Genomic DNA, 25,358 nt, shown 5'->3' with positions numbered 1-25,358 from the left:
GCTACTGAAGTCACAGTGTCAAAGCATGCGTTGCCAGTATTTCAAATCCACAAAGTGATCACACTTGGAAATTTGTCCCCTATATGTGACCGTTATTAAAAACAATTTACATAAAATATAGCCTAGCAGTGCGCGCTCTCGGTGAAGCTCAGCATCAGCACCAGTAACTGATGCGCGTCCCCGTCCCGGCAGAGGCTACCCGAGATCCCGGGAAGAGGAGTTGGAACTGCGCGAGTTAAAGTTGGGAAAAGGGGGGTGAAAGGATGCTACCGTGCCCTGTGGAGAGGAGAACACAATCTACGATCTAATTAACAGAGCATGTGCGGAGACGCTTGTCCTCTGTAAAGGATGATTTGCAAAATATTGAGCATAAGCCTTTTATTTTGGGGTTTTCAAGAGTGCTCATCACGTAAGTCTTGTGAAACAGTAATGGTAATTTCTGTCAGTGTCTTGTCATTTCTTAGCCAATTGCTGTCAGATGAATTAAATAGCCTAAGCCTGTATATGCAGCATATTGATAACAATATTGACATAAAAGGGGATTCATTGTAAAAATGTGAATCAAGATAGAAGTGGCTAAAAGCTCTGGGCAATAGGTGCATCTTTGAAGGGCAGAACATCTGATTTAAAATGACCAATAATCATCAAAACATTGTATAAGGGTTCACGATGGCTGTTATATTTTACACAGTTTCATATTCTATATATTTTTGCGTTGAATTCTGAGATAAGTGAAGTGGCATGGACTGAGGGCGCGCGGCGGTTACAGTCTCGCACGGGGCTTTCTGCATTGCAGTGCTTTCTCGCGCCAGCGTGCAAGTTTCTGCATCGCATGGTTAATTTCCCGGCCACCTCTCTAGCACTCTGTTACGGTCATGTCAAATAACCACTGTGTCGTAGAGAATATCCCAAACTGTATGATAATGATGGCTCTGAAAATGTGGTTTCTTATCTGTAAAAGCAGCAGGAATTAATAGAGCCGTATCCTAACCTGCCTGCCGCGTGCGGGACCACCCCAATGCAGTACTTTCGCAGAGTGTGTGCTCATCACCTGTCCACGAGCCCAATGTCTCCTTCATCTATGAACACGCATGACGCGGCAAAAATTCCTAATAGGAATTCCGTGATCAATGATGTATATTGTTTTTTAATTGTCGCTTTTGATGTGGTTGTACAGGAGGGTATAACATGCAAGGTCATATGAAGATGGATTTGAGATGCATGTGGAGAAAAAACTTGGTGGTGTGTTTTTCCTTAAATCAATGTCGAGACGATTACCTCAGCAAATCTGAACTCCATTGATCATGAATGAATTAAAGGCTGCAGCGTGACTCATCACCAAGCTGTTTTTTTAAAAAAATAGATAGGGTGGTGTGGAGGGGGAGGGAAAGGGAGGTAGGGTGTAGGGATAGAGAGGGGGACGGTGGGCTAGGACCACCTGACACCATGATATGTGAATGTACCATGTAAAGGTATAAACTTCTGAAAAACATTGTTAATTCACTTCATATCACTGCATACAGTACAGTAAACAGGGCAGGTAGTGTGTTTTTCTCTCTCTAGGCTATATTAGTGATTACTAGTGAGTACTTAGTGCCCCAGTGCCCTCTTGGTGCTGTAAGAGGATCACCCAGGCAGGCTATCCTGGCTGCTGGACAGATAGAGTGATTAAGGTGGGAATTAAATATCTGGGACATTTGGGTGTGATATTGTGGTGAGTTGTACTGTATGTCTATGTCTGGTACATTTGGTTGTATAAATACATTGTGAACACTTGTTATGGTCATGTAGTGTGAATTGTATTTTTTTTTGTGGTGTCACATGGATTCCATTTTGGGGAACTAGGTGGGGTTATGGTATCCATGTGTGTGTTGGGGTAACCACACTGGTCAGTTTTCTAGATGTGTTTACACCAGTAGAGTATTTGGCATTTTGTTCTGTGGTCTATTGCGTTACTTCTGTATGCCTTCAGTATTTACATTTACGTCATTTAGCAGACACTCTTATCCAGAGCGACTTACAAATTGGTGCATTCACCTTATGATAGCCAGTGAGACAACCACTTTACAAATAAATACATATTTTTTTAAAATATATTTTTGTAAAGAGTATATTCTTAACTGTCATTAGTTTTATATATATTTTTTTCTTTTTTTTTCAAATTACCTTTTAATATTTCATTTCTAATATTTTATTTATCCTTTTGTTTTATTTTCTATTTTTAAAGTTTTCTTTGTTTTTTTGTTGTTTAATTTATTATTATTATTTTTTTTTTTTTGTGGGGGTGGGGTAGGAGGGGGGTAGACGGATTACTTTTATACTATCCCAGGTATTCCTTAAAGAGGTAGGGTTTCAAGTGTCTCCGGAAGGTGGTGAGTGACTCCGCTGTTCTGGCGTCATGGGGGAGCTTGTTCCACCATTGGGGTGCCAGAGCAGTGAACAGTTTTGACTGGGCTGAGTGGGAACTGTGCTTCCGCAGAGGTAGGGGGACCAGCAGGCCAGAGGTGGAAGAACGCAATGCCCTCGTTTGGGTGTAGGGACTGATCAGAGCCTGAAGGTACGGAGGTGCCGTTCCCCTCACAGCTCCGTAGGCAAGCACCATGGTCTTGTAGCAGATGCGAGCTTCAACTGGAAGCCAGTGGAGTGTGCGGAGGAGCGGGGTGACGTGAGAGAACTTGGGAAGGTTGAACACCAGACGGGCTGCAGCGTTCTGGATGAGTTGGTATTGAGGGAAGTTGGTTGTAAGTACTGGCTATTAGGGATGGAGTATCAAACTGCTGTGTTTGGAAGCTGACTGCTTTACTGTGATGGTGTTGTGGTGTTTTACCTCCTGTGGTTTGGCCTGCCGGCCTGTGTATCTGGGTGGTGGCAGGCATATGAAGCAGTGCCCACGACTCAGGCTGTGAGTCAGGCAGGCAGGCAGGCAGCCAAGCATATACTGTAAATCTGCTGTGGATGGGATGTGATGTACACAGTGTAACTGAGCCAGATTAAAATGGAGACTCCATTCCTGGGATATGCTCATCTGGGGTGGGGCTAACCCACAGCATTGCTGGGGCACTCCTACTATGCTACTGCCCTTGCAGCTGTGTGTGTGTGTGTGTGTGTGTCACAGGAGGTTGGTGGCACCTTAATTGGGGAGAACGGGCTCGTGGTAATGACTGGAGCGGAATCAGTGGAATGGTATTAAATACCACAAACACATGGTTTCCATTTTGATGCCATTCCATTTGCTCCGTTCCAGCCATTATTATGAGCTGCCCCTCAGCAGCCTCCTGTGGTGTGTGTGTGTGTGTGTGTGTATGTGTTTATTACTGTGAAAATGTGTATGTATCTGTTTGTGTGTGTGTGCACTGATATGTGTTGTTCCGTCTTAGTGTGCATCTCCAGTCCTCACAGAGACTAGTTGGGACATGTGGTGTGTGTGTCTGTGTGTGTGTGTGTGAGTGAGTGTGAGTGAGGGGAATTGATACGGAGGATAGAGGTGCACCAATGTGGAAACTTTGTTCTGTTCTATTCTTAGACAGATGCGGGATGCTGTGGGATGATGGTCCTGTATATGAGATGGTTTGGGACTTTGATGTCTTTCATATTTTGCTTACTTTTTACTTTCCCTCTGTCCTCCCTGTTGGCAGGCAGACTCTCCCCACTGTGAGGCCTGACTTTGGCTATGAATAATTAACAGTCTGTACTCTAACACGCAACCTGCCTTCCACTCTGTGTGCCACACAATCCCAATTCAAAAAATTCAGGCATTTAACATTAGGATTCGTGTCTCCTAACCATAAATTAATGAGAGATCCTAAAGCAAATATCCCTGAAAAGCCCAGATATTCATCACACTGTACATTGTTTATCATGGGCCACTGCATGATGTGTCCGGAGGAGGCTGTTTCAATATGCACAACAATTGTGATGTGTCAGCCCAGACAGCCCCAGCCCCATGCAGCCTCTCCACCCCACAGTAACACTAGACTGATGCATCAGCATCTCTGATAGGCCGGCAGCAGCTTTTCACAGTTACAGCCAACTGAGCCAAGCCATTCCCTTAATGATAGATGGATTGAGAGAACCCCTGGTGGTGGTGTAGAGAGGGAGAGAGAGAGAGAGAGGGAGAGAGAGAGAGGGAGAGGGAGAGAGAGAGTGAGAGTGAGAATGAGAGTGCAAGAGAGAGAGAGAGAGAGAGAGAGAGAGAGAGAGAGAGAGAGAGAGAGAGAGATAGAGAGAGAGAGAGAGCGAGGGAGAGAGAGAGGGAGAGAGAGAGGGAGAGAGAGGCAGAGAGAGAGAGAGAGAGAGAGAGTGAGAGAGAGGGAGAGAGAGAGAGAAGTAACATGATAGAGAGAGAGTGTGAGAGAGAAAGAGATGGAGAGGGAGAGAGAAGAAGAGGAAGAGAGAGCAGGGGGTGGAATGTTCTGGATAAGCTCTGGGTACATCTTTTAGTAACTGCGACACAGCGACGCCAACTCGAGAGGTATTTGAGATCAAATGAGAGGAAGAGAGAGGGAAGGCGTTAGGTAAGGAGCTCCCTCATGATTTTGGCCCAGGAGAGAGAGAGAGAGAGAGAGAGAGAGAGAGAGAGAGAGAGAGAGAGAGAGAGAGAGAGAGAGAGAGAGAGAGAGAGAAAAGAGGTGTGCTGAGTGAGAAGGAGGGATAGGGGATGTGAGGAGAGAGAAGAGGGTGGAGGGAGGTTTGCAGTCGGATGGAGGGGAGAGAGGAGGAGAGAAGAGCATCCTTTCAGTAGGGGTTGGGCGTTGAGTGGCAAGGCCTGGGTTAACCTACAGTAGTCCTATTGACTCTCTGCCTTGAGTGGCAAGGCCTGGGTTAACCTACAGTAGTCCTATTGGCTCTCTGCCTTGAGTGGCAAGGCCTGGGTTAACCTACAGTAGTCCTATTGACTCTCTGCCTTTCTCTATGCCTTTAATACCTGTAGTTCTTCTCTACCCTCTACAACCCTCTATACTGCTCACCAGGGAAATTAACAAAAATCTATGTACCTTAAACTGGAAGTAAACTTGAACTTCTATTAGTGTAGGGTTATAGGCTTTGTTGTTGGAGTTAGCTGAAGAATCATTGACTTGACAAACAATCTATAGGCAGCAGAGTATTGTACTTCCTGACGTACTGCAGTAACAGTGTGTTCTCAGTCTGTAATGTCTGCAGGAGAGGATCACGGGACATGGCCAGAAAGGTCACCCAGTCCAGACTCAGATACCCAGACAGAGACACTATACTATAACACTCAAGTTCAAAGGCAGCACATTTCTCTGGCTCAGCTGATTTCTTTCCACCTGAATGGTCCTTGGATGACAGCGTTCACAGTCCCATGACAGATTGAGCTGTTGTGACGGTGGGAAATGGAATGGAAGGTGTTTAGGCTCAGAGTGGGTGGCATAGTCTACTCCTGACTGTTATGACAAGGACCTCTCTGCCTGACCAGTTCAATGATGCTGTCTCACATACTGTGTACAGAGACAAGGTTTTATTCTTCAGCTGAGGTTATCCCCTAGTTTTTCCTGTTTGAGCTCTTCCACTCCGACGCTCCGACGCTCCTATCTCCATTTATTTTCTCCCTCTTCAAGAGCTGTTCTAAAAGATGAGTCTGCACCCTCACTCACCTCCCTCCATCCCTCCATCCCTCCCCTCCTCCCTCCCTCTGCAGCCTGAATACTAATTCTTCAAACGTCTCCCTTTTTTTCGACCTCTCTCTGTCGCTCCCTGTCTCCCTCCCTCATCAGTTTGACCTCAAAGTATACTGTATTAATAGAAGCTACATTGGTGAAACTAGTTTTGTGTCACTGAGAGGATTACTCCAAGACATGACGGTGGGGGGCGGAGCATTGTTTTAGCCTCCCCAGATCTGTTTTCTACTGTGAGATTTGTGTCTCTCTTTCTTTCCCCCTTTGTCGTTTTTTCTCTCCATCTTCTCAGCCTGTTTGTCCATCTGTCTATTCCTTTCCTACCTAGCTACATCACTCTGAGCTGGGAGGAGGAGTAACAGACATGTTATGACATTGCAGAAGATAAGGCAGTGTTTTCTAGCGGCCGTGGCGAGGACATAGTGGGTTTATCTGTGCCAATGACAAGATTAGGCAGAATTATAGTGATTCCTAATTGCTGAGGGTATTTATCGAGGACGGGGGATGGCGGATGACACAGACGGTTGATGAGACAATGAGGGAACGCCTCTGATTTATTTTGCTGCTATCTGTCCACTAGGCACCCATAGAATAACACTAGCTATCATCCTGAGAGACAGACAGGGCCTCAGTTAGTATCATTAACTGCATAGTATATCATACAAAACAGATGCATTTGATCACACACACACACACACTCGCACTGTTCATTTCCAAATGTGTTTGCAAAGCTGAAAGCCCTCTGCATATTACATTTATTTCTTTAGCTCAATAAAAAGGGGACGGGTGGAGGTTCTCTTCTTGATAATGATCATTCATCTCACATGCACAGTGGAAATAAAATACTTACTGGCTTCATGCCTGACTCAATCCGCCATCCATTACTGTTGAAATAAAGACATTAGCTAGGTCTCTGTATCTTTATCTGGGAGGAGATCTTAGGACTGATGATTCAATTCATCACTACAGCTCCACCTGTTCTTAAGGAGCCATTTTATACTGTAGCATTACAGTTGACTGCACCATGCACTGTGCAAATGGAAGGTCATATTCTGGAAGGGTTATTACTGCACACCACAGAGAGGCCTAATTACTCTGTGCTTTTATTTTCATGCCTCTGAATGTAATCAGACTTTTTGACTGTTCCTTGCTTGTGCCCAACTCCAGTACAGATTATGCAGTGCCTAATTAGTTGCAATCCAAAGTCTGTCCCTTATCTGTGTGAGGAGAGGCTCCACTAGACATGTTGGGTTTTGTTCAGCTGAAATCCCTTATGTTATCATGTGATTTGAACGGTTTTGGAGAATGATGTATAGTGTAGTCTGAGAATTACTGTAATCTCAGAGTTTAACCACCTCTTCTCTCTCTCTCATCTTTTGTTCTAGATGAATGTGTTGATCCCTTGGTATCTTCGCTCTATGCCAACTCCTTCTTGGCCTCTTCCAGATATAACTTTTTGTACTCAGCCAACTTTGCCAAATTGTATGGTTAGTTTTATTTTTCTTAACTACTTCATTGATTAATTTGTTGTTTTATGTAGACTGTTTTGTGTTGTGTATGTGATTGGATGTTTTCTGTTTTGAGAATGACACAAGTATTGGTCTTCACAAAGTTCGCTGCTTCAGTGTTATGAGATATGTTTGTCAGATGTTACTATGGTATACTGAAGTATAATTACAAGCATTCCATAAGTGTCAAAGGCTTTTATTGACAATTACATTAATTGCAGTGTTGACCCTTCTTTTTCAAGACCTCTGCAATCCGCCCTGGCATGCTGTCAACTAACTTCTGGGCCACACCTGATTGATGGCAGCCCATTCTTGCATAACCAATGCTTGGAGTTTGTCAGAATTTGTGGGTTTTTGTTTGTCCACCCGCCTCTTGAGGATCAACCACAAGTTCTCAATGGGATTAAGGTCTGGGGAGTTTCCTGGCCATGGACCCAACATGTCGATGTTTTGTTCCCCGAGCCACTTAGTTATCACTTTTGCCTTATGGCAAGGTGCTCCATCATGCTGGAAAAGGCATTGGTCGTCACCAAACTGTTCTTGGATGGTTGGGAGAAGTTGCTCTCGAAGGATGTGTTGGTACCATTCTTTATGTCCCAAACAATCGGAAAGGGGATTCATCAGAGAAAATGACTTTACCCCAGTCCTCAGCAGTCCAATCCCTGTACCTTTTGCAGAATATCAGTCTGTCCCTGATGTTTTTCCTGGAGAGAAGTGGCTTCTTTGCTGCCCTTCTTGACACCAGGCCATCCTCCAAAAGTATTTGCCTCACTGTGTGTGCAGATGCACTCACACCTGCCTGCTGCCATTCCTGAGCAAGCTCTGCACTGGTGGTGCCCCGATCCCGCAGATGAATCAACTTTAGGAGACGGTCCTGGCGCTTGCTGGACTTTCTTGGGCACCCTGACGCCTTCTTCACAACAATTGAACCTCTCTCCTTGAAGTTCTTGATGATCCTGTAAATGGTTGATTTGTGAAGCCCTTTTTGTGCAAAGCAATGATGACGGCACGTGTTTTCTTGCAGGTAACCATTGTTAACAGAGGAAGAACAATGATTTCAAGCACCACCCTCCTTTTAAAGCTTCCAGTCTGTTATTCTAACTCAATCAGCATGACAGAGTGATCTCCAGCCTTGTCCTCGTCAACACTCTCACCTGTGTTAACAAGAGAATCACTGACATGATGGCAGCTGGTCCTTTTGTGGCAGGGCTGAAATGCAGTGGAAATTGTTTTTGGGGATTAAGTTCATTTTCATGGCAAAGAGGGACTTTGCAATTAATTGCAATTCCTCTGATCACTCTTCATGACATTCTGGAGTATATGCAAATTGCCATCTTCAAAACTGAGGCAGCAGACTTGGTGAAAATTTGTATTTGTGTCATTCTCAAAACTTTTGACCACGACTGTATATCGCCTATTAACTACAGTATGTGTGTGTTCTGTGTGATGAGAACTGTGTGTGTGTGTGTGTGTGTATGCATGGCCAGTGTGTGAATATTGCCTATATCTATGTGTGTGTTTTGTGTGTAATGAAGTCAGAGTGTGAGTTCTGGTTGATGACGTGTGTGTGTGTGTGTTGCGTTCCTCCTCCAGGAAGCAGTGGCTGGTCCCCGTCCCCCCGGGACAGACAGCCCTGGCTGCAGATCGACCTGAAGAGGAAGTACCGCATCCAGGCCATCGCCACTCAGGGCACCTTCAATTCCTATGACTGGGTCACCAAGTACACCCTTCTCTATGGAGACCGCCCCGACTCCTGGACACCCTACGTCATGAAAGGAGGAAATTCGGTAGGGGAGGGGGAGAGTGGGGGTTTAAAGGGATAGTTTACTCAAATTATTTGTTATTTGTTCTCAGCTTGAAAGTTGTCTACAGAGTGACTGGTCTGAAGATTGAATTAGGACATTTGAGTGAACTATCCATTTAGGTTGGGGTCTGTCAGGTCAAAAAACAGTCATTCTAGTGTCATTCTTGGCAGTCTGTTCCCACTGGGAACAGACTTCAAATCAACATCTATTCCACGTTGTTTCAACATAATTTCATTGAAATTCATTTAAATAATGTGGAAACAACGTTGATTCAACCAGTGTGTGCCCAGTGGGTTGTTTGATTTCATGTTAATTTAAGAAATGTTCACCAAAGAGTAACAGTTAATAGAGACAACATTACTGCATTATCCCTCAGTGAGAGTGTCTGACAACACTAATCTGCTTTCATCCGTTCATCTGCAGTAATTTGGTGAGCCAGGCGACACTGCACTACAGTGACTGAATTACTCTTCCTCTCTCTCTCTCTCTCTCTCTCTCTCTCTCTCTCTCTCTCTCTCTCTCTCTCTCTCTCTCTCTCTCTCTCTCTCTCTCTCTCTCTCTCTCTCTCTCTCTCTCTCTCTCTCTCTCTCTCTCACTCTCTCTCCCTCTGCTGTTCACAGACGATGCCTGGGAACTGGAACTACCACCAGGTGAAGAGGAATGTGTTCCACTACGCCTTCACAGCCAAACACATCCGCCTCCTGCCCCTGGGGTGGAACACAGAGAATGGAGGCAAGATCGGTGTCAGGCTGGAGGTGTTTGGCTGTGCTTACGGTAAGGACACCTTTCACAATCATTGTAACTATAATTTGCTGTAGGAGTCTTCTTCGAACTCTCAAGATAGCTAGCATATATGAATGGCTGTCAAGAGAGACTACTGTAGGACATTCATCCCTATACTCAAGGACCACACCTATCCACCAACTGCTACTAACCTAATGAATTCCACTTGATGAAGCACCACTCCACCAGTAAATGCCAAATCAATACCACACTCAACAGTCATAAAACTAACACAGTTAATAGTCAGTAACTAACCTCAACAGTAAATTGAGTCAACCCTCACAACTCAATGGCACCAACGTCAAACAGTATCTATCAACACTATATCACAGGAACACTTTTGAGCCTCTTAACTATTTGAATATTCATAGGACCACAAATGTGCCATTCAACCTCTAACATCTAAACACTTTCCCCTTCTCTCTCGGCCAGACTCTTACGTGATGCAGATGAACGGGGACGACTCTGTAGCCTACATGTTCCCAGGGAAGAGGTTCCGGACCCTGCAGGACCATTTTGCCGTGAACTTTAAGACCCTGGAGCAGGACGGGCTGCTGCTACACAGTGAGGGAGTCCAGGGAGACATCTTGACCCTGGAGCTGAAGAAAGGACGCCTCGTTCTCACCATCGGCCTAGGTAAGATCAGCTGGAATGTGTGGGGTATGGCTGGGCAGAGACTCTAAACTGGTCAGAGTGCTCTATGCCATAGAGGGAGGACAGATAAGAAGCACTCTGACCAGTTGTTCTGTGAAGGATCAAATCAAACAAAATTAAATATGTTGTCATATACAGTCGTGGTCAAAAGTTTAGAAAATTACACAAATACTAATTTTCACCAAGTCTGCTGCCTCAGTTTTGATGATGGCAATTTGCATATTCTCCAGAATGTCATGAAGAGTGATCAGATCAATTGAAATTAATTGCAAAGTCCCTCTTTGCCATGAAAATGAACTTAATCCCCAAAAAACATTTCCACTACATTTCAGCCCTGCCACAAAAGGACCAGCTGCCATCATGTCAGTGATTCTCTCGTTAACACAGGTGAGAATGTTGACGAGGACAAGGCTGGAGATCACTCTGTCATGCTGATTGAGTTTGAATAACAGACTGGAAGCTTTAAAAGGAGGGTGGTGCTTGAAATCATTTTTCTTCCTCTGTTAACAATGGTTACCTGCAAGGAAACACGTGCCGTCATCATTGCTTTGCACAAAAAGGGCATCACAGGCAAGGATATTGCTGCTAGTAAGATTGCACCTAAATCAACCATTTATCGGATCATCACTTCAAGGAGAGAGGCTTAATTGTTGTGAAGAAGGCGTCAGGGCGGCCAAGAAAGTCCAGCAAGCGCCAGGACCGTCTCCTAAAGTTGATTCAGCTGCGGGATCGGGGCACCACCAGTGCAGAGCTTGCTCAGGAATGGCAGCAGGCAGGTGTGAGTGCATCTGCACGCACAGTGAGACGAATACTTTTGGAGGATGGCCTGGTGTCAAAAAGGGCAGCAAAGAAGCCACTTCTCTCCAGGAAAAACATCGGGGACAGACTGATATTCTGCAAAAGGTACAGGGATTGGACTGCTGAGGACTGGGGTAAAGTCATTTTCTCTGATGAATCCCCTTTCCGATTGTTTGGGGCATCTGGAAAACACCTTGTCCGGAGAAGACAAGGTGAGCACTACCGTCAGTCCTGTGTCATGCCAACAGTAAAGAATTCTGAGACCATTCATGTGTGGGGTTGCTTCTCAGCCAAGGGAGTGGGCTCACTCACAAATGTGCCTAAGAACACACCCATGAATAAAGAATGGTACCAACACATCCTTCAAGAGCAACTTCTCCCAACCATCCAAGAACAGTTTGGTGATGACCAATGCCTTTTCCAGCATGATGGAGCACCTTGCCATAAGGCAAAAGTGATAACTAAGTGGCTCGGGGAACAAAACATCGACATTTTGGGTCCATGGCCAGGAAACGCCCCAGACCTTAATCCCATTGAGAACTTGTGGTCGATCCTCAAGAGGCGGGTGGACAAACAAAAACCCACAAATTCTGACAAACTCCAAGCATTGATTATGCAAGAATGGGCTGCCATCAGTCAGGTGTGGCCCAGAAGTTAGTTGACAGCATGCCAGGGCGGATTGCAGAGGTCTTGAAAAAGAAGGGTCAACACTGCAAATATTGACTCTTTGCATAAACTTAATGTAATTGTCAATAAAAGCCTTTGACACTTATGGAATGCTTGTAATTATACTTCAGTATACCATAGTAACATCTGACAGAAATATCTCATAACACTGAAGCAGCGAACTTTGTGAAGACCAATACTTGTGTCATTCTCAAAACTTTTGACCACGACTGTACACAAGATACGGGGTACAATGAAATGCTTAATGGCAAGGAACAGGAATATTAATGTTGTGGGGTGATTATACAATCTGATAGGCTGAGATATGGTTTAGGAATTTAGTTTCCTAGATTAGATTTAATTATCTTTACTGGATGAAAAACAGGGCTTGAATATCCCTGTCGATCCTCCATTACTACTGAAATAGACATTAGGCTTCTGTATCTGTGAGGAGAACTCAGGTTGGTATAGCCATTACCTCAGCTCCACCTTCTCTAAAGGAAACATTTATAGAAAAATGTATATACACGTAACTGTAAGTCGCTTTGGAGAAAAGCGTCTGCTAAATGGCATATAGCTATAGCTAGAACTTGCTTGACTATTGAGGTAGTTTTACCCAGCAGTAATCCCATCATCCTATCAAATTCTTATGTCATTCGTTTCCGTTCTCCTATCATAGGAAGCAGTACGGTCAACCAGGTGGACGGTCGGACCACAATGACCGTTGGCAACATACTCGATGACCAGCACTGGCATTACGTCACCATCAAGCGCTTCGGTCGACAGGTCAACTTCACAGTGGACGCCCACACAGAGACGGCCATCTGCAATGGAGATTTCACCTACATAGACCTGGACACTCAGGTTGGTCATAGAACTAGACGCTAAGGTGTGTCTGGACATGTTTTTTGTTGTTGAACATTATAAGGTAGTGGGCCTGGAGAGTTTGGAGTCAGGCTTGTGACAGTGCTCCATAAGGACAGGAATTAAGTGGTCATTGAAGGGGTCAATGGTCGTAGACAGAGATCAGCCTACTATTTACCTGGCGCCTGCTAGTCATTCAGGGTGTACTTTGTTGATAAACAGATGATCTAAACCTAAAAATAAATGTGTGACCTTGAATATAATATTCCATTCATCATAAGTGTCCATTTATCTAATGTATTCCTCTCCTGGTCCTCTCCTAGTTGTATGTGGGGGGAGTGATTGAGCCCAATGTACCCCACCTCCCAGAGGTTCCTAACTTCCGTGGCTGCCTGGAGAACGTCTTCATCAACGGGATCAACATCATCAACATGGCCCAGGACCAGGAGCCTGAGATACGCATCCCTCGGCAGGTGCAGCTTCTCATCAGACTGCATCGCATACTCATTTACCTACACACACGATTTACCTGTGACCTACAGTGATGTTGCTAATCTTTTTTCATAGTTTGTTGTAAATACAATAATTATTTCCTCATACCTGAACACATGTTATTTTTCTCAGAAAAAGATGCACTACGCGTGCCGTGACATTCTGTGGAAACCCATGACCTTCGCCGGGCCCAACAACTACCTGCAGGTGCCTGGGTTCTTCAGGAAGCCTCGGATGTTTGTCAAGTTTAAGTTCCGTTCCTGGGACTACACAGGCCTGCTGATGTTCACACGCTTTGCTGACGACCTGGGAGCCTTGGAGCTGGGCCTGAGTGAGGGACAGGTCAATGTCACACTCTTTCAGCCAGGCAAGAAGAAACTACAGTTCGCAGCAGGTGAGCCAAAATGTGTAACTGAACTCACCCTGCCTCATTAATACATTCTTACCCTTCTACAAATTATAAATAATGTGCAGAACATTTGAGAGGGTAGAATATTTTTTGGCAAATGAATACTGTATGATCTTGCAATGCCACAGAAAAAGGTATAAACAATCATTTTGATTCATACTGATTGCTGTTTTCTCATTCATGAAATATAAAGCTGTTCTACTATGGTTTCTGTTTGTTCCTCTCTTCAGGTTACCGTTTGAATGATGGTTTCTGGCACACCGTAGACGTAGCAGCCAGGGACAACCTACTGTCCATCACCATAGATGAGGAGGAGGGCTCTCCACTAAAAATCACCAACCCTTTCACTGTTCGCACAGGGGACCGCTACTTCTTTGGAGGTGAGCTGTTCACCACACCTGTTCTGGCTCTTCACTTCACTGTTCCCAACATCAACATACATTACAACAGCAACCACTGGAGGTGAGCTGTTGACCAGACCTGGGGTGCGTCCCAAATGGCACCCAATTCCCTTTACTGTGCACTACTTTTGTTCTTATATTTTTAGTCATTTAGCAGACGTTCTTATCCAGAGCAATTAGGGTTACGTGCCTTGCTCAAGGGCACATCGGCACATTTTTCACCTAGTCAGCTCGGGGATTTGAACTAGCGACCATTCCGTTACTGGCCCAACACCATTTTGATGTTCTCACTATCAAAAGAACCGCCCAATAGGAACATATCTTCAGACATCCCTCTGTGCTTTTGTCCTCAGGGTGTCCGAAGACTAACAACACGATCAGGAAGTGTGAGACCAAGCTGAACCACTTCCACGGCTGCATGCAGCAGATCTTTATCGACAACGAGCCGGTGGACATCGACATCATCCTGCAGCGACGCTGGGGACGCTACGCTGAACTGTTGTTGGGCACCTGTGGCATCACTGACAGGTAGGGGGCATCACTGACAGATAGAGAGGAGGGAGGGGGGCATCACAGTCATGTACAAAGGAGGAGGTTGGCAGAGGGGCAGGGGCACAGATTAAGATACTATGGTGAAATGGTTTGTTTGCAACAGGCTAGACAGTAGTAGCACAAGGGCAAAGGTTACATACAGTATCCATGATGAATCCATGGGTAAAGTGATTGGATGCATTCTAAACACTATACTCTGCCTTGTAATATCAGTGGAGTACAGAGATAGTGTTGGAATGTTCCATCCTGATTCCTGATGGACCAATAGGGATGAATCATTCTGAGGATGCCTCTCAGCCCCCATGGCAGACGGGTGACTTATAACAGTCAGACACCTCCAGGAGATTTACTACCGGTTGATGACAGGGGCTATGCTCAGTTGAATGCACCTGCCTGGACAGGGAGGATTAATTACACCAGAGTAGGATCCATGTTATGGTAACATAGGTATATGATATAACGTTTTTTGATGGTCACGCTTCCACATGTAGCCTCTCTCACTGCCAAATGTTTGCGAGATCAACATTTTGGAAAAATGTCAATGTAAGACCATCACATGTGGTCCTCTGTAGCTCAGCTGGTAGAGCACGGCGCTTGTAACGCCAAGGTAGTGGGTTCAATCCCCGGGACCACCCATACACAAAAAAATGTATGCACGCATGACTGTAAGTCGCTTTGGATAAAAGCGTCTGCTAAATGGCATATTATTACATGTAACACTAAACTTCAGTCCAGTTTTCTACACTCACTCCTCCTTCTCCACTTCTCCCTTCCTTTTATATTAAATAGATTTGGGAGGAGCGCCATTTTCTCTCCAAAATCATGTGCAAAGACCATTGTGTACAAAACCATTGTGTACTAGTATGTCTTCTTATCACATGCTTATATCAGTAATCTGCTTTATGGATTATGATACCTTCACGGTGCCTTCTCCGTTTCACAAGGGTATCAGCATAACAATGTATGTGGAGCAGTCAACCTTGGTGGTTCGGAGTCTTCCTGGTTTCCTGGTGTTTCAGGGTGTTTTCACACATAGTTGAGCTATAGTTCGAATCAGAGTTCGATTATTTGTTACATTGTATTTTTTTCATTTGGTCCTGTTGGTTTCACATTGCCAAATGTCAAACGAACAAAAATTCCTAACCAAAACAACGTGTCCATGCAAGCAATTTATTTATTGGACAAATATGCTCACGTTAAATCCATCTATGATTATCATCAAGCATCACTTGTGTGCCCCTATCTTCATATTATTTTCGCTTTGGTCTTCCAACAACATGCGGGAGGAAACAGCGCAATAGCCGCTCTAACTATGACACGAATAGCTATAATCAGAATCCTATATCCCTGGTATAGCCCCCGTCTCCCCTAATCTGCATCGATTGCGCTCATAAATCCACTGATCTAAAGTTATGATGCTGTGTGCATTTCATCAAACGCTCGCAGTCAAACAACCAATAATACTGCGCGACTCTGGTTCTTTTCCTGTGTTTGGTCTGGACTGCGTTTTCACCTGCAGGAACCGCACCACGCTACGAATTGAATCAGACCGAGGCCACCCTTTTTGAGCGAACCACGGTGCATTGTTTAGTGCGCTCCCGAGTGAGGATAGTGTTCACACCAGTCCAAACGATCCAAACTAAGTTGGTAAACGCAACATAGTTCAATTTGGTGTGAAAGCCCCCTTATGAGTTGTGCAGTATTGTTTGTTGTTTGACTGCGAGCATTTGATGAAACGCACACAGCATCATAACTTGATACAGTATCTCTGAAACATTCTGTAAGTAGGAGCGCATTTATGAGCGCATCCGATGAAGACTAGGGGAGACCGGGGCTATAATGGGATATAGGGGACTGAATATAGGCTATTTACGTCACAGTTAGATGGCTATTGCGCTGTTTCCTTCCGCATGTTCTCGGAAGACCAAAGCTTAAGTAATATGAAGATAGGGGCACACAAGTGATGCTTGATGATAATCATAGATGGATTTAACGTGAGCATATTTGCCCAATAAACAAATGACTTGCATGGACACGTGGTTTTGTATAGGAATTTTTTTCGTTTGATATTTGCCAATGTGAAACCAACAGGACCAAATGAAAAAAATACAATGTAACAAATAATTGAACTCTGATTCGAACTATAGCTCAACTATGTGTGACCCTGAGAATCAACCTTGAGGCCCATATGTGTAAATTATATGAAAGCCCTATAAAGTAATTTGTCTGTTGATGCTAAGAGCTGATGGGCTGCAGACAACGCCCACCCCAATCAGAGCAGACCACAGCCCTTATATTTTCCCTCATACAGTAAATAAAGCCTGCTCGAGGACTACAGAAAAATGAGAGAGAGTGATAGAGAGATATTGAGTGACCTAATCCTCTCTCAAACCTCTCATGTCCTTTCATACTGTCTCTCACCCCTCAAATAATGTTTTCTTGTTACCATATACAGTGCAAAAAAAGCTTCAGTATACCAAACATTAGGAACACCTTCCTAATATTGAGTTGCCCTGTTTTACTTTTACACACACTCCTGCATGGTATTTTCTCTAGATGTACTCCAAACCCCTGTGAACACGAGGGCAGATGTATCCAGTCCTGGGATGACTTCATATGTCTGTGTGAGAACACAGGCTACAAAGGGGAGGTGTGCCATATGTGTGAGTATTGTCTGAGAGAGCCTACTGTTGTTTGCAGGTATTAACGACAGCATGTTGTCGTAACCACACCAGTGTAACAACCAGTTTGTTGAGGCCTATATACTGCGGTAGTGTGAGACCCATGTCATCATCAAAACTTTGCTGGTGTAGATTAAAACACTACTTCTGCCCCTCTCTTCCCCAACAGCTGTCTACAAAGAGTCTTGTGAGGCCTACAGACTCACTGGTAAATCCTGGTCAGGCAATTACACCATAGACCCTGATCTGAGCGGACCCTTGAAACCATTTGAGGTGTACTGCAAGATGAAATGTGAGTAATTGACTTTTCAAAATTATTTTCTACATTCATAAAATGTACTAGTATACAATTATATTATCTGACCAACATGTGGTCCTCTGTAGCTCAGCTGGTAGAGCACGGCGCTTGTAACGCCAAGGTAGTGGGTTCGATCCCCGGGACCACCCATACACAAAAAATGTATGCACGCATGACTGTAAGTCGCTTTGGATAAAAGCGTCTGCTAAATGGCATATTATTATTCCATGGTGCATATCAAACATAATGGTAGTCAGTGCTTACAGTACCTTTTACTCTTCCATAGCACAAGCAGAAATGGGGTGTTATTGAACACATTGAGGCAGATATTAAACAGTGTTCAGGTTGAGGTGAATGTTGACTGTATGTTCCATGAGGAATGAAAAGGAGCAGCAGGGGAGACAGCAGGGCCATCTGTTGGATGTTGATCATGTAATAATGAACTCCAACAAGGACAATCGAGAACCAGTTTGGGGCCAGATCAGTAATTGGTTGTGGGGCCAGAGTATTCTCCATCCAATCCTATCCAATTAACCAAAACCTATTCATGTAGGTTCCATGTAAATCCCTTAGATTAGTCAGGGTCTACTGCATTAGAGCTGTCTGTGATAATATCAGATCATTGGACACGGCACAAAAACAGATTCCTCAGTAGTAGATGTGCTTTCTCTCACGTTGTTTCTCTCTAGTTTTCTCTCTCTTTCTCTCTACATCTGTCTGCCTGTCTGTAACTTAATCTCACTTTTTCACCTCACTTACACAATCATACATGTTTACCCTTTAATGTCAACCCCTTCCTTGTCTGTTGACACAGCCGACAAGGCATGGACGTTGGTGATGCATGACCGTATCGACGGCACCAAGGTGACCGGTAGCACGGTGGACCGCCCTTTCATAGGAGACGTCAACTACTGGAACGCCTCCTGGGACGAGGTCACAGCACTGGCCAACACCTCCATGTACTGTGAACAGTGGATCGACTACTCCTGCTACAAGTCACGCATCCTCAACACGCCCAGTGAGTAGGAGTGGTTAGGGCCTATGGGCAATGGTAGGTATTGAAAGCACCAGAATCTGTACCTATTTGTATACAGTGGGGAGAACAAGTATTTGATACACTGCCGATTTTGCAGGTTTTCCTACTTACAAAGCATGTAGAGGTCTGTAATTTTTATCATAGGTACACTTCAACTGTGAGAGACGGAATCTAAAAATCCTGAAAATCACATTGTATGATTTTTAAGTAATTAATTTGCATTTTTTTGCATGACATAAGTATTTGATACATCAGAAAAGCATAACTTAATATTTGGTACAGAAACCTTTGTCTACAATTACAGAGATCATATGTTTCCTGTAGGTCTTGACCAGGTTTGCACACACTGCAGCAGGGATTTTGGCCCACTCCTCCATACAGACCTTCTCCAGATCCTTCAGGTTTCGGGGCTGTCGATGGGCAATACGGACTTTCAGCTCCCTCCAAAGATTTTCTATTGGGTTCAGGTCTGGAGACTAGCTAGGCCACTCCAGGACCTTGAGATGCTTCTTACGGAGCCACTCCTTAGTTGCCCTGGCTGTGTGTTTTGGGTCGTTGTCATGCTGGAAGACCCAGCCACGACCCATCTTCAATGCTCTTACTGAGGGAAGGAGGTTGTTGGCCAAGATCTCGCGATACATGGCCCTATCCATCCTCCCCTCAATACGGTGCAGTCGTCCTGTCCCCTTTGCAGAAAAGCATCCCTAAATAATGATGTTTCCATCTCCATACTTCACGGTTGGGATGGTGTTCTTGGGGTTGTACTCATCCTTCTTCTTCCTCCAAACACGGAGAGTGGAGTTTAGACCAAAAAGCTCTGGATCATCCAGATGGTCATTGGCAAACTTCAGACGGGCCTGGACATGCGCTGGCTTGAGCAGGGGGACCTTGCGTGCGCTGCAGGATTTTAATCCATGACGGCGTAGTGTGTTACTAATGGTTTTCTTTGAGACTGTGGTCCCAGCTCTCTTCAGGTCATTGACCAGGTCCTGCCGTGTAGTTCTGGGCTGATCCCTCACCTTCCTCATGATCATTGATGCCCCACAAGGTGAGATCTTGCATGGAGCCCCAGACCGAGGGTGATTGACCGTCATCTTGAACTTCTTCCATTTTCTAATAATTGCGCCAACAGTTGTTGCCTTCTCACCAAGCTGCTTGCCTATTGTCCTGTAGCCCATCCCAGCCTTGTGCAGGTCTACAATTTTATCCCTGATGTCCTTACACAGCTCTCTGGTCTTGGCCATTGTGGAGAGGTTGGAGTCTGTTTGATTGAGTGTGTGGACAGGTGTCTTTTATACAGGTAACAAGTTCAAACAGGTGCAGTTAATACAGGTAATGAGTGGAGAACAGGAGGGCTTCTTAAAGAAAAACTAACAGGTCTGTGAGAGCCGGAATTCTTGCTGGTTGGTATGTGATCAAATACTTATGTCATGCAATAAAATGCAAATTAATTACTTAAAAATCATACAATGTGATTTTCTGGATTACCTATGATAAAAATTACAGACCTGTACATGCTTTGTAAGTAGGAAAACCTGCAAAATCTGCAGTGTATCAAAAAATCGTTCTCCCCACTGTATATATATATATATATATATATATATATATATATATATATATATATATATATATATATATATATATATGTAACAGAACATTTCAATGATTAAATCATAATAATCATATTCCTTTGCTCTATTGTCATGTCATTCAGATGGGAGACCGTACAGTTTCTGGATTGGTCGAAATAACGAGAGTCACGAGTACTGGGGCGGGGCTTTCCCTGAGAGTGGGAAGTGTGGCTGTGCTATAAACCAGACCTGCACTGACGCCAGGTTTCACTGTAACTGTGACGCTGACTACCGCCAATGGTGAGAGAGAAAGGATTTGAAAGACTCTTTTCTATAACTTTTAGAAAAGTGTTTCCATAGATTGATATACATTACTGTACAAATGGAACCTGTTGTGCAGGTACTCGGACAAGGGCTATCTGATGTGGAAGGACCACCTCCCAGTGAGGAAGGTGGTGGTGGGGGACACCAACAGGACCGGGTCAGAGGCCCACTTCAGTCTCGGGCCCCTACGTTGCCACGGCGACAGTGAGTTGAAGAACTACATTACCCAGATGGATTGATGAAGTGGTATATAATTTGTCAAATGATTGTTTATCATGGTTCTGGTTTGGCCTCATCTCATGGCCTCTTTGTCCTCACAGGGAGCATCTGGAACACCATATCGTTCACCAAGCCCACTTACATCGAGTTCCCCACCTTCAGGCCAGGCAGCACCGTTGACATCTCCTTTCACTTTAAAACCTACCGCCCCCACGGAGTCTTCCTGGAGAACTCAGACGACTGGCTCCGTAACTTCATACGCATTGAGCTCAACAGTAAATTACCACAGATTACCTAGTGTGAATCATAAGAAATTACTAATTAAAGAAAGTATAGGCATTTTATATATTTAGCAGATGCTTTTATCCAAAGCGACTTACATTAATGCGTGTATACATTTTACATATGGGTGGCCCCAGTGGGAATCAAACCCACAACGTTTGGCGTGGTAAGCGCCATGCTCTACCGACTGATCCACATAGGACATAGGCATGAAACATAATTTCCAAATTACAATTTTCTAAATGTTTTGTTTCAATGAACAAATTATCAATATTTTCCAGTATTTATTTTCCTTTATATATTTTCTCCCTCATTCTGTTTTGTCCCTTCTTCATCCTTCATCCTTCTCCCAGCCACCCAGAACCTCGTCTTCATATTCATGGTGGGAGACGGCATCCTCAATGTGACGCTACGGTCACCGGTGCCTCTAAACGACAATGAGTGGCACTTTGTCCAGGCAGAGCTCAACGTGAAGTTGGCCAGGATCAAGGTGGACTACCAGCCATGGGCTGTGAGACGCTTCCCTGGCCAGACCTTTGTCACCATGAAGTTCACCCACCCTCTCCTCGTGGGTACGTCACCTGGCTGTTGGGGCTGGGGCTGGGGCTGGGGAGGAAGGGGTGGTGGTCGACAAGGATTTTTGGACTACTCCTATTGGTTGACGTAGTCCACTCCTATGAGTTTCACCAGCATATGTATTTTTTTGTTATTCTTAAAACAATCAGTTATTTATTCTTCTTAATAAAAAATGCTAAACTTTGCAATGTGATGATTAACTGATAGTGTTCCAATGCATCCAGGCGCAGCCAATCGCACACTGTGGCCGTTCCTGGGCTGTCTCCGAGGGTTACGAATGAACGGTATAACTCTTGACTTGGAAGGGAAAGCGAATGAAGAACAGGGTATACGGCGGAACTGTACGGGCCAGTGTCTGAACGCGACCATACCGTGTCGAAACGCTGCCCAGTGTATCGAGGGCTACGCAGCCTACACCTGTGATTGCGGCAACACTGCCTTCGACGGATTCTACTGCCACAAAGGTGAGCTCTACACAGGTTGGGTTACCTCAGTTTTGCATGGAGCCCCATAATCACTAAGACTGCCCTAAGCATGGTGGGTTACACTAACAAAAACCTAGATTTGTTTTGACAGTGTTGGCGATAACCACAAAGTTTCATAATAGAAATAGGCATTTAGCTCAACTTTGTCCTGTTTGTTCCCCCTTAGACATTGGGGCCTACTTTGAGATAGGTTCGTGGTTGCGCTACAACATCAGAAAGAAGCCTACGACCAATGAGGAGTGGTGGGCTAACTGGCTGGATCCCCACTACCACAACTTCAGCCTGGGCTACAACGACACCAGTGATGAGATAGAGTTCAGCTTCAGTACCTTCCAGACCCCGGCTGTACTACTCTACATCAGCTCATTTGTCCAGGACTACATGGCTGTCATCCTGAAGAAAGACGGTAGGAACGCTAGGCAGGGAGGAGCGCTGTAACAATATGGGTTATTATGGTTAAGATTCAAGGCAGAGAATGTTCGGAATGAACTGGCTTTTGAATGAAGATTTTACTGTAACTGATTGAAGTTGGATTACTGTATGTTCCACAGGAGGCTGCTTAGGGGAGGACGGCTCATAATAATGGCTGGAACGTAGCAAATGGAATGGCATCAAACACATGGAACCCATGTTTGATGTATTTGATACCATTCCACTGATTCCGCTCCAGCCATTACCACGAGCCTGTCCTCCCCAATTAAGGTGCCACCAACCTCCTGTGGTATGTTCTTTAGTCATCCCATTTATTTGAGTAGAAACACAAAGCAAGATAGGACTTGGACAAAAGTACATCACTGTACTTTACAAGCCATAATGCTCACAATAGTTAATGGAAATATAATGTTATAATGCCTTACATTATGAACTGTGGAGTGTATTGTTGCACCATCCCTCCACAGGAACCTTAGACATGAGGTATAGGTTGGGGTTGATTACCCACAAGTACCAGCTGTCCTTCAGGAACCTGGCAGATGGATACCCCCACTATGTCAACATAACCAGACACAACAGGACCATCAGGACACAGGTACGCTGATGCTCCACCTGAATGTCTACACCTGTTAACACTACCTACCTCCTTCACCACAGTTTAAAAGAAAATCACATCACGTTTTGTATGTTGTGTATTTTCAGTCTTTCATTGATTTGTTCCTGTTGACATGTTTATGGTTGTGTGTGAATATCAATGTGTTTGTGTTGATGTGTGTAACTCCTAGGTGGACTACATGGAGCCGATAGTGGAGAAGATCACCCTAGTGGAGGATGGCAGGTTTGACTCACCCAAGAACATCTTCCTGGGGAGAGTGATGGGTAAGATTCAATTTCACCCCCCAGCTGAAACATTTCTGCTTTCATCTTGAGAATTGATTTGGTCACACTTTATTTGGATTGTCCGGATAATCCATCTGTAGGTGCTCTACAGATGGTCATACTATCAACAAACTATCTGTTGATAAGCAACTGCTTGCTAAGTTATGGTTACGGTTAGGGTTAGAATAATGGTTAGGGTAAGAGTTAGGGTTAGGGTTAAGTTTAGGGATAGGATAAGGGTTAAGGTTAGGGTTAGAACTAGGATTAGTAGATAGTTGAAATGTTACTGATAGTCTGTAGAGCATCTACAGATGAACTATCCATATAAAGTGTTACCCATGGGAGTAAGGCATCAGTTGTCCCACTGTAAGTTTGGGAATTAGTTTGGGAATTAGTTGAGCTGGATGTGCACATTGTAACTCCTCTGTCCCTCTCTCTAACCCCCTCAGAGGTGGGTGAAATTGACTATGAGATCCAGAGGCATAACAGTCCTGGTCTGGTGGGCTGTATATCTGGGGTGAGGTACAACATCTACGCCCCTCTCAAGACCCTCTTCCGGCCCAACGAGACGGAACCGCCGGTCACCGTGCATGGCTTCGTCTCCGAGTCTAACTGTGGGGCCTTCCGTCCTGTCCATGGATATGTCCCCTGGGAGGCGGACCCCTGGTTCACTTCTATAGGTGAGACTACATATCCCAGAAGCCATCAGTAGATCTACTCTACATGGGACTACATATCCCATCAGCAATCATGACCCAGTGATGATAGTATAAGTTCACCATAATAACATAATTTATGTAATTTTTCATTTCAGAATACATCTATATCCATGATGACCTAGGCCTGTTTTGGTTGACAGGTAAGTCTTTACTGCTTACGATTCACAATAATGTGAATAATTATACTTTGATGATTTTTGTGAAATCTATTAGTGTAAGTGTTCATCCACCGTCTGCCATCTGTGAGTCCTGACCTTAGTTTACCTCAAGATTCAGATGAAGCCTCCTCTCACTCTCTCCCTATCGCTCTCTTTCTCTTTTGCTCACTCTCTTGTTCCCCTACTGACACAGATGGAGAAAAATTATAATTTTTATTTTCCTAAAATCCCCTAATCCTAAAATCTGAGGCCATCAGATTCCAGAATAGGCTTTACGCCCTCCTTCCCCAAGCCTCACGCTAGAAGCAAAAAATATGACGTCTACCAGAACAAATGCTGGAATGTAAGAAGGATATTTTCTTGTGTCTGTTGAATATGAGAGGCGAAGGAAGCCCAGAAATAGAAAGCAGCTCAGAGAGTCTGTACTCTATCCCTGTCTGAGACCCTCACCGGATCAACTATATTTAGAGCTGCCCTCCCTCCACTATTCATCACAGATATATGCTTCAGCTTAATGTACTGGATAAATCTGATGTACAGAGGTGTTATGGTAGCGCAGAACATCTGAGTTTGATTTCTGATGTCTGGGCCGGTCCTGCTGTCCCCTTGCCGACCTCCTCCGGTTATTGGACATCATTTGAGATGGATGGCTCCCTCATAACAATATGTGGCTGTATAAGAAATGATACCTCTTGTCTCTAAAGTGAAGTTAAGTGAGCAGTTATCTTTTTGGCAGAGAACCAACTGAGTCATAATGATATTGATTGAAAGGGATATTTGTGTCATCCATCAAGACACAGGTATGTCTTTTCACGGTAACAATTCCTATGTGAGTCATAGAACCCTACTGTGATGAACAATGGATTTTCTGCTGTTTGCTAAATACCGTTTTTTAACCACATCTTGACTGTGTGTTTCTCCCTCTAGTTGTTGTCATCGCGGCCGTGATATTGCTGTTCATAGGTCTGTACAGCATCTACATCTATCTGTACCGGTACAAGGGCAGCTACCACACCAACGAGCCCAAGAACTTCCTGGAGTCCCCTGGAGGCAGCAGCTCCAGACCCCTGACAGGGACCCTGGAGAAGAAGCGACTTCCAGAGATAGAGGAAGACTTTCGGAGTGACTAG

The 25,358-nt window shown here is 44.6% G+C and overlaps 1 protein-coding gene across 1 annotated transcript; it reads left to right on the top strand.

Annotated features, from left to right (window-relative positions):
* Positions 1-348: 348 nt before the first annotated feature.
* LOC311103684 (contactin-associated protein 1-like) lies at positions 349-25,358 on the top strand (the record flags this gene model as incomplete). Its single annotated transcript, XM_084145299.1, has 24 exons — positions 349-409; positions 7,022-7,123; positions 8,738-8,931; positions 9,570-9,723; positions 10,165-10,368; positions 12,530-12,714; positions 13,038-13,187; positions 13,339-13,600; positions 13,846-13,995; positions 14,370-14,544; positions 17,125-17,231; positions 17,419-17,541; positions 18,362-18,565; positions 20,298-20,454; positions 20,555-20,682; positions 20,799-20,972; positions 21,333-21,551; positions 21,780-22,019; positions 22,207-22,446; positions 22,940-23,067; positions 23,258-23,351; positions 23,801-24,031; positions 24,166-24,210; positions 25,156-25,358. 24 exons carry the CDS (start codon positions 349-351, stop codon positions 25,356-25,358), a joined length of 3,930 nt encoding a protein of 1,309 aa, XP_084001425.1.

Source organism: Coregonus lavaretus, assembly GCF_964263955.1.
Source record: "Coregonus lavaretus genome assembly, chromosome: 28".
Classification (NCBI taxonomy): domain Eukaryota; kingdom Metazoa; phylum Chordata; class Actinopteri; order Salmoniformes; family Salmonidae; genus Coregonus; species Coregonus lavaretus.
This window is presented reverse-complemented; position numbering and strand designations above follow the sequence as displayed.